This window comes from Ursus americanus, chromosome 34 (assembly GCF_024610735.1).
Source record: "Ursus americanus isolate L20-20 chromosome 34, mUrsAme1.1.p, whole genome shotgun sequence".
In the NCBI taxonomy this organism is placed as follows: domain Eukaryota; kingdom Metazoa; phylum Chordata; class Mammalia; order Carnivora; family Ursidae; genus Ursus; species Ursus americanus.
The window spans coordinates 28759984-28768972 of record NC_142160.1 but is presented as its reverse complement, the minus strand read 5'-3'; the positions used below and the strand labels follow the sequence as shown (position 1 = coordinate 28768972).

The following is an 8989-nucleotide window of genomic DNA, read 5'->3' as shown; positions in this document are numbered from 1 at the left end:
AGAATGTGTAAATGCACAATTTATACCAGGAGAGGACAATGAGCACGAAGTAAGAATTTAATTAATTCTCGATTGATTTACTTAAGGAATTGGTTGACTGTTTAACCATATAGAAAAGACAAGGTTACAGTAGCTCAAAAAAAATTATTTCATAAGTGGCTTCATAGGAACATCTAATCATAATTTTCATAAAATTATAAAATATAATAAACCATTTTACAAATGGACAGTTGTCTGGACAACGTTTTTAATGTCTTGGCTCATTGAATTTAAACAAATTGGAGCGGTTGTTATTTTGGGGAGAGGTGTTAAGCGGCCCCAGGGTCCTGAATAACATTACATTGGATTTGTTCATTGCCCCATTGTTTAAAATTTCCAGAGATGAGGTAAAGAATTATATCCTGTTTTACTGGTGAGCCAAAGAAATCTAGACATGCACGTGAGAATATACTTTCACAGAGACTGCATTTTAAACAGGAACTGGGAAATTCTGACAACTGAATTTTATTGAAGGCAGAGCTAAGTCTTGGTTGCTTGATTAAAATGTGACTATTTTAATATTAGCACCCATCTTAGTTATTTTGCAAAGGAATAGCAGTAGAATAAGCAGAAAAGGAACACAATGGTTAGTAATACACATTTCTGTAATGCAGTACTTAACAGACTATGTAAAAGTACATGTCATGAGTTGGAGCAATAATATCTTCAGATGGCTTTCTCCTATATTTCTCCTGAATTTAGATATTTCTTGATTTAATTTTAGGTTCTGAGCATATTTGCTCTAGAGACCATTTTGTCCTCCATTGATTTTGTATCACATTCCGACAAGCGAAGCTGATACCACTCTTTGGAGCGGCACCTGCTTGGCAGCCTCCCGCCAGACTATTGCCTAAGGTGCAGGCATTCCCGCGGTAGCAGGTTTTTCCACCCTGCGCAATCTTATGGAGCTGTGACCCCAGGGCAACTGTAAAACCCACCTGCTGGAATAATTTAGATTTCTTGGGATTGACTGAGTAAACAAGCAAACAAAGGCCAGACTTTACATGACAAAGAACTCTGACCCACAAAAGAAACCTCTTGGGCTACAGTCTCAGAACAGTCAGGACTTGCTGAATGGTTCTCAATTCATCCTTGCCAACTTCCAACCCAGGACAAACCAGAGAAATCCAAATATTCTCCCCAAACCAATCACATAAATGAGGTTCCATTTCTAGTTATTCGTCCTCCAGCTTCCCGGTGACGACAGCCTTTTACAGAAGCCTCCCTTTTTTTTCCTAATTAAAGCTTTCCCTCACTCTGGCTGTTTTTGAATTGTCTTCTTTTTGTATCATGCGGGTGGCCTTCATTTATTTCCACATGTGGAGGATGCTTGTGTTAACCACCATGATTACTTTTTTTTTTTAAAGGATAAAACAAAAAACCAAAGTTCAGTCATATGCAATATACTTCCGTAACCACCTGAGAACTTTGGGCCCCTAGCTGTGTGTGAGATGAAAAGGACTCCACTTTCAAAGGACATAAAATGAAATTTGTAATAAGTTGACTTTTAAAAATATTTATTTGTCTGATTTTGCTTCTACAAAGATTATCAATTTAATTTTAACTAAGTACAAATTGACATGCACTATGACTCCATTTCTGTAAAAAGAAAATATATATATATAAAGATATGCCTAGAAAAGAGGAAGGAGAGGACAGGGGTGTTCATGTTCTAAAATATAGTTTCTACCATGAGTGTTTCTTATGCAATTAAAAAAAGAAAATTTTAGAAACATTGCTGAATTAATTTCCTTAAATCTCTACCTACAGTTGACCCTTGAACAACAGGTTTGAAATGTGGAATTTAGTTACATCGATAAATACACTAGAATACTGTAAATGTATTTTCTCTTCGTTATGATTTTCTTAGTAACGTTTTTTCTAGCTTACTATAAGAATACAATATATAATACATACAACATACAATATATGTGTTAGTCTACTGTTTATGTCATTGGTAAGGCTCCTGGCCAACAGTAGGCTATTAGTAGTTAAGGTTTGGGCCATTCAAAAGTTATAATGCAGATTTTCAACTGTAAGGGGAGTTGTTGCCCCTAACAACCACGGTGTTCAAGGGTCAACTGTATATATTTGTTCTCCAACTAAAACACTTTTTTTTTTTAATTTTATTTATTTATGTAACAGAGAGACAGCCAGCGAGAGAGGGAACACAGCAGGCGAGTGAGAGGAAGAAGCAGGCTCCCAGAGGAGGAGCCCGATGTGGGACTCGATCCCGGAACGCCGGGATCACGCCCTGAGCCGAAGGCAGACGCTTTAACGACTGCGCTACCCAGGCGCCCCCAACTAAAACACTTCTTTACACTGCATAACCTAAACGCGGATATTAAGTGTTACTAAAGCACATTCCTTATAGCTCAAGAGAAGCACTGGATACTGAGAAAGACCTAACCATCAATCCCTGGAGTGTAGGAAAATGTAAGTTTCCACCCTTCTTAACCGCTTTTCTCCTTTTTATTAAACCAAATTTTTTCTGTAAATAATTTGTTTCGATTGGTTTTGAGAAAGATTTGAGAGGGAAGAGGGGGGAGAAACAGGAGAGAAGTATGACAAAACGCCACGCCTTCCCTGTACGCCCATCCCATCTGTCCGCCCATTCCAAGGATTTAGGTCTTGCCCATCGCGTCCCGTACTTGGGGGATTTCCAGTCCACTCCAAATTCTTCCCAAACCCAGAGGCATCCCATCCTGCATCCTCCACCCGCCCCACCTTTGCTCGGAATAAACAGGAACCACTAGATTATACTGTTCTCAAACCTACGCGAAACTGTAACCAAAACTCCAGAACTAAAGGACAAGCAGAGCGATACTGAAAAGCCATTCGGGGCTCCCTGTAAGCTTCCTTTCATGAACTACCCGCCGATCTCCTGAATTCGGGGTAATGATTCTACCTGGGTCCCCAGGTCTCCGTACCCTCCGCCTCGCCCCCCTCAGCGCTATCCCCGCGCCCACTGAAGCCGGCCCTAGCTGCCCTGGAACAAGTTGAGACCCCGCCGCGTCACGCGCTGCGAGTCCCACGCCTGGAGGCCCCGCCCACAGGCCGGCGCAGCCAATCGCCGCGCGGGCAGGCGGTAAGGGCGGGGCCGAGCGAGCCGAATTCCAGAGACCTTAAAGGCTGAGTCAGGAGCAACCGGGCCAGAATCCCAGGCCTCGGCGATCCGGGAAGGGCTGCGTGCGTCTGTGGAGTGCGCCTGCGCAGCTGTGGACGCCGCAGGTCAGCGTCGCAGACTGGGGACCGAGCGCGTCGGGACAGGGACTGGAGGAGGGGATCCACCCTGGGGCTCGGGCGAGGGGCGGGTGCGATCCGCAGGAATTAGAGCATCCGCTCGCCTGGAGTTGATGAGGCTGAGTCGACGTTACTTGGATCCTGTAATCCTTGAGGAGGGGAAGTCGGGGTAGGACGGTTTGGGGAACGCAGGGCGGCGCAGAGACCACCGGGAGGTCCTAGGCTGTGCAGGAACCGGTCCGCCTCTGGGCCGTGGCGGGCACAGGTCCGGTAGCTGGACGCTGCGGGGCCCAGCCTTGCTATCGAGGTACACGCAGCCTGACCTAAGCGCTGGCTGCGGGGCCCGGCGCTCCTTGCGCGGCTGTCCATCAACAGCCTCTGGAAATTGAGGGCGGCGAGCAGGGTGGAGAGCCCCCCAGCCCGGCCCCACCTGCCGCGCCGCCCTTGGCCGCGCCTGAGACCGTGCTCTGAGGCCCGGCATAGCCTGGCCCTGCCCGGGTCGGCAACTGGGGGCTCGAGACTCCCTTGTGCCTCGTGACCACGTCCTCGGTTTGGGGGAGTGAATGGGAGTGTTGGCGGCAGAGGCCCCATGTGAGGACAGCGGAGCATTGAGTGCACTCTTGCCCAACTTCTGGAAAGGCCTTTTCACGAAGTTTTCCATTAAAGAACCGGAGGTTCGAAGGCCTGTATCAACGCCATGCTGTACTTTAGAAGAAAAGTGTGAGGTGGCTACTAAGTCCTGGGGGGGTCTTCCCCCTATTTGGGATCAGGTGCCCTGGTAAATAAGATTTCCTGGGTTACCTCGGTATTTTCAGTAAATAACTTGGACTAACAGTTTCTTAGTTGAGCCAAGATTCTGAGACCCCTATAAAAACCTAAATTGTCATTGCACTGTTAGAATGAAGTCAGTTTCAATTCCTACAGCACTTGTCAGCCTGTTTTTCAGTTGATGGCTGAATCATACCTCCACTGTTTAAGTCCTTGGCCTGTTTTTCTCCACCCACATCCTTAGCCTTCGGGAAGATGATTTAAGTGTTTTTACTCCACAACATCTCAGGATAAAATAGGATGGCTTTTTTTTAAAGGATCAGTCTCATTGACTCTTCATTTCATTTTCCTTACTAGGTTTTTGAAACATGAATCCTTCACTCTTCCTGTCTGTCCTTTGCTTGGGAGTAGTAGCCTCAGCAGCTCCAAAACTCGATCAGAGCTTAACTGAACAGTGGTACCAGTGGAAGGCAACGCACAGGAGATTATATGGCATGGTTGGTAACACATGAAATTGTCCAGAGGGACCCCAAGAGAAAGGCCCTTGCTGTTGGGACTTTATAGGTAGAGAGTAGCATCTAGAGGCCAGCTTTTACCAAGGCGGGAACTTCATGGCACCCATTACTGAGTACAGTATGGGCATAAGTTCTGGTGTTTGGTTGTTAAAGAACAGGTCCAACAGAAATACAGAGCCATTCGTGGCAGTGGTTTTTCTCCCTATCCGTCTGCAAATCCACTTGGTGAGAGGATGGGCTCGGTTTTAAGTAGAAATAAAGATAAGTTATATATTTGCTTTAGAATGAAGAAGGATGGAGGAGAGCAGTGTGGGAGAAGAATATGAAGATGATTGAACTGCATAATCGGGAATACAGCCAAGGGAAACATGGCTTCACAATGGCAATGAATGCCTTTGGTGACATGGTGAGTGTGGCACGGATTGCTGAACTTTTTGTGCTTCCTCTTTGTTCTTTAGCAGAATAACCTCTTGTTTTTTCAACATTTTACTTACTTCTCCTTAAAGACCAATGAAGAATTCAGGCAGGTGATGAATGGCTTTCGAAACCAGAAGCCCAGGAAAGGGAAGGTGTTCCAAGAGCCTCTCTTTGCTGAGATCCCCAAATCTGTGGATTGGACTCTGAAAGGCTATGTAACTCCTGTGAAGAATCAGGTATAATATTTAGCAGATCTCCTAAGAGTAAAACCAAAAGGAATTAGTGTCCTTGCTTTGGTAGACTGTGGAGTGACATCAGTTTGCTTTTTTGTTTTAAGAATAGTCAGGTGTATGGGCTATTGTTGTCTTGTAAACTGATAACTTTTTTATTCTCAGGGTCAGTGTGGTTCTTGTTGGGCTTTTAGTGCTACTGGTGCTCTTGAAGGACAGATGTTCCGGAAAACTGGCAAACTTGTGTCACTGAGCGAGCAGAACCTGGTGGACTGTTCTCGGTCTCAAGGCAATGAGGGCTGCAATGGTGGCCTGATGGATAACGCCTTCCAGTACGTGAAGGACAACGGAGGCCTGGACTCAGAGGAATCCTACCCGTATCTTGGAACGGTAAATGGAGCTCCTTATCTTGTTATTCCAGCCCTGATTTTGAAAGTTGAATTGAACATTTTCAAAGATAACAGGCACTTTATTTAGCATTCACATTTTAGGTGCAAACCGACAGAACTGCCACTAGAAATTATCAGCCTTTGCACAGGTTCTCTGAATAGATGGTTTGTGTATGGCTGTTCTTACTTCTATGTAACGTGGAGACTTTTTATACCATTCCGTGCATAATGCAGATTTCTCCATAGTGAAAAATTTCTTACGGAGAAGTAGACTTGGGTTTCACTGAAGAAACATCTGCTGATTTTTCAATTTCAAATCAACCAGTAGCATTTTGCTTTTAACTTACAACAAAGTCCACTTGGAAATCATTAAGCTGCAAACTGCTGAGTCTTGAGGTCCTAGAACTCGTGTTCCCCAGGAGCTGGATGGTGGTGATCAAGTTTCTTTCCCATTTACCTTTAAAAGGATACAGATAGCTGTAAGTACAAGCCTGAGTGTTCTGCTGCCAATGACACCGGCTTCGTGGACGTCCCTCAGCGGGAGAAGGCCCTTATGAAGGCAGTGGCAACTGTAGGGCCCATCTCTGTTGCTATTGATGCAGGCCATCAGTCGTTCCAGTTCTATAAATCAGGTAGGTCTTTACATTTTTACTGTAGAAATTCAGGCAGGCAAAATTGGAAAACCACCGTGGTTGACTTCAGAGTCCTGCTTTCCAAGACTAGAATTTGAGTGTGCATTGAATACAGTGATGTTTCCATTTGATATACTTTAGGCATTTTCTCATGACAAATTCTTCCTAAATGTTTTTAAATGGCTGTGTAGTTCTGTAAATACAAATAATTGTCCAGTTGTTGGACCTTTTTTCCAAAAACTGTTCACTATAGAATTAAAAGAGCTCTGTGGCTCAGGTGGTACATTGTTTTGTGCTGTTTCCTTTTAGGAATAGAAAGGATTATGCTAAAGAAGAGTGGCTAAATGACCTTAGCCTTGGTAACTAGATCTTACTATTGGAAATCTTTGTACTTTTTTCAAGTAGAAAATATCTTGGATTGATTTCTAGTAAATTGAGTTTGACTTTTCCTTCTTATGGGCCATAACAATTTTTTGCTAAGTATTTAAGCTTTATTTGGCATTTTTTTTAGGACATTTAATTGAATTTTGAGATGTCTCTCTTAACTGTGGTAGATGGGATGAGTTACTGTCATATGTCACTTGGAGCCTCTTACCCTGACACTGAATTTTACTCTCCTAGGCATTTATTATGATCCCGACTGCAGCAGCAAAGACCTGGATCATGGTGTTCTGGTGGTTGGCTATGGCTTTGAAGGAACAGATTCAAATAACAATAAATTTTGGATCGTCAAGAACAGGTATAAAACTCCAAATGTTATATATATTAAATTGAAAAGGGCATGTTTGTTTGGAATCAGTATTTGATTTCAAGTCCAAAAACGCTCAACTTTGAAACCCCAGAGGTCTTTCTCCCACATAAGAGTGAACACTCTGACATTTTTATAAAGATAAAATGTACTGATGTTTGATTACAAGATTACAAGATTCTGTAGGTTGTTGTAATTATTATGCATTTGTAACATTGCATTTCTAAATTCTGAATTTTTTTTTTACTCAGAAATACATCTGGCCCTAAGAGTTACAGATAAGGATTTTGCACCTGTACGGTTAAGGCTGGTTTCCTTTTTCTGTGTCCAGGTTTTTAACAAGTTATACTGAGCACAAAGAACTGCTGGCTTTTTAAGTTGGAAAGGTTTTTCCAAGAGTCCAGTGGACTCTGTGCATCCTTCCTGTTACCATTGGTGGCCCTGTCGTTTTATGCTGCTTCCCAGCTTTCTGAGGCTTTGAGGGTTGTCAGGATCAATTGTCACTGTTAAAGTTCTTTAATTGAGATGAGGTATAAGATAGCCTGTAGAAACAGACTGCTACATTGGAATCCTAGCTCTGCCTCAGTTTCCTGCCTTAAAATGTTAAGGATTAATGGGAATTAATATACTTACATGTAACAGCACTTAGACTAGTGCCTGGTAAGTGGAAAGCCCTATTCTAATTATTAGTTATTATTAATGAACTTAATGTGTACTTGATTCTTTGTATAAAACAGAAAATATGCTCTTCTTTCAGTTGGGGTCCAGAATGGGGCTATAATGGCTACGTAAAAATGGCCAAAGACCAGAACAACCACTGCGGAATTGCCACGGCAGCCAGCTATCCCACTGTGTGACCAGGAGTTCAGAGGACTTGAGGACAGCATATCTGCCGGAATTTTATCTTAAAACTGACCAACCCTTATTGTTGAAGATAAGACACTTGAATCATTGAGGATCCAAGTTGTGATTTGAATTCTGTGACATTTTTATAAGGGTAAAATATTACCACCACTTTAATTACTGTTATAAATAGCTTCATAATGTTGAAGACTCATTACTTAATTCTAAGACTTTGGAATTTTCATTTTTCAAGGATATATAAAACTTTACCTTTTAAAATAAAAAAGTTTAATTCAATACATAGAGGTGAAACTTCTCTGTTTTCAGTGCATTTACTTTTTGTGTAGTCAGGAAGTATAACTGGGTTATAAAGACATAACTGAATATGCCAGTGGTGCATTAGGAGGACACTGGGTGGCCCTCGGGATCTTGTAGTTATAAATATGCAGATTTTATGTCAGCTGCCCATTGGCTGTGTTGACCCAACCCTTGAATCTGGCAAAATAGGGCATCCTGGAAGGACAAAGGTAAATTGTTTCAGTAAAGTTTTAATAGTTAACACTGTTTAGAAAAGTGAATAGACATAGATGAATAGACCTACAGATTCTTGGGTTTTAGATACTAGATAAGGAGATCCTCAGACTCAAGATGGTTACAACCTAATAAGGTTGGGAGATAAAATCTCAAGCCAGTTACTGAAGCAATCTCTTTAAATTGCTGGTGAAAACTATGTGACTACTTTGCAGTTGAATAAGGACCAGATTCTAGATGACCAAATCTGTGTGTCTTTGTTCTGCCAAATCTTTGACTTACCACATCACTCTTCTAGGAAAAGCTTCATTTGTTACCCAGTGTTAGCAAAAGTGAATTTAATGGCTGTGAGGAACAAGTCTCAGATGCTTGGTAAGAACTGGAAAAAATGTGTTACAGACCCACAAGAGATGAACGTGGGCTACGGAAGTCGTCCCGTGGCCTGGGAAGATGGATGAGTGATCACTAGGCCAGCCTTGGGTTTAGCTGCCTAAGCTCTGAATTAAAAATAAACTTGGAACAAAACAGCCTAAGCAAATGGTTATACAGGCAGTAAATACAAATAAGACAATATTTTTGTATATTAAGATGGGAAATATGCCAACTTTTGTGTGGATTATGGATGATTATTAAC

General features: G+C 42.5%; 1 protein-coding gene across 2 annotated transcripts; it reads left to right on the top strand.

The window, feature by feature from the left end:
• The first annotated feature begins 3129 nt into the window (after positions 1-3129).
• On the top strand, positions 3130-8121 carry LOC123781427 (procathepsin L). 2 transcript variants are annotated; one of them, XM_045780897.2, is made up of 8 exons: positions 3130-3270; positions 4408-4547; positions 4849-4971; positions 5072-5218; positions 5378-5602; positions 6068-6233; positions 6855-6972; positions 7739-8121. In XM_045780897.2, exons 2-8 carry the CDS (start codon positions 4419-4421, stop codon positions 7836-7838), a joined length of 1008 nt encoding a protein of 335 aa, XP_045636853.1. In that variant the 5' UTR covers positions 3130-3270; positions 4408-4418; the 3' UTR covers positions 7839-8121. The 2 variants fall into 2 exon arrangements, with proteins under 2 accessions (XP_045636853.1, XP_045636854.1); XM_045780898.2 differs by lacking the exon at positions 3130-3270 and adding an exon at positions 3301-3451.
• Positions 8122-8989: the final 868 nt, after the last annotated feature.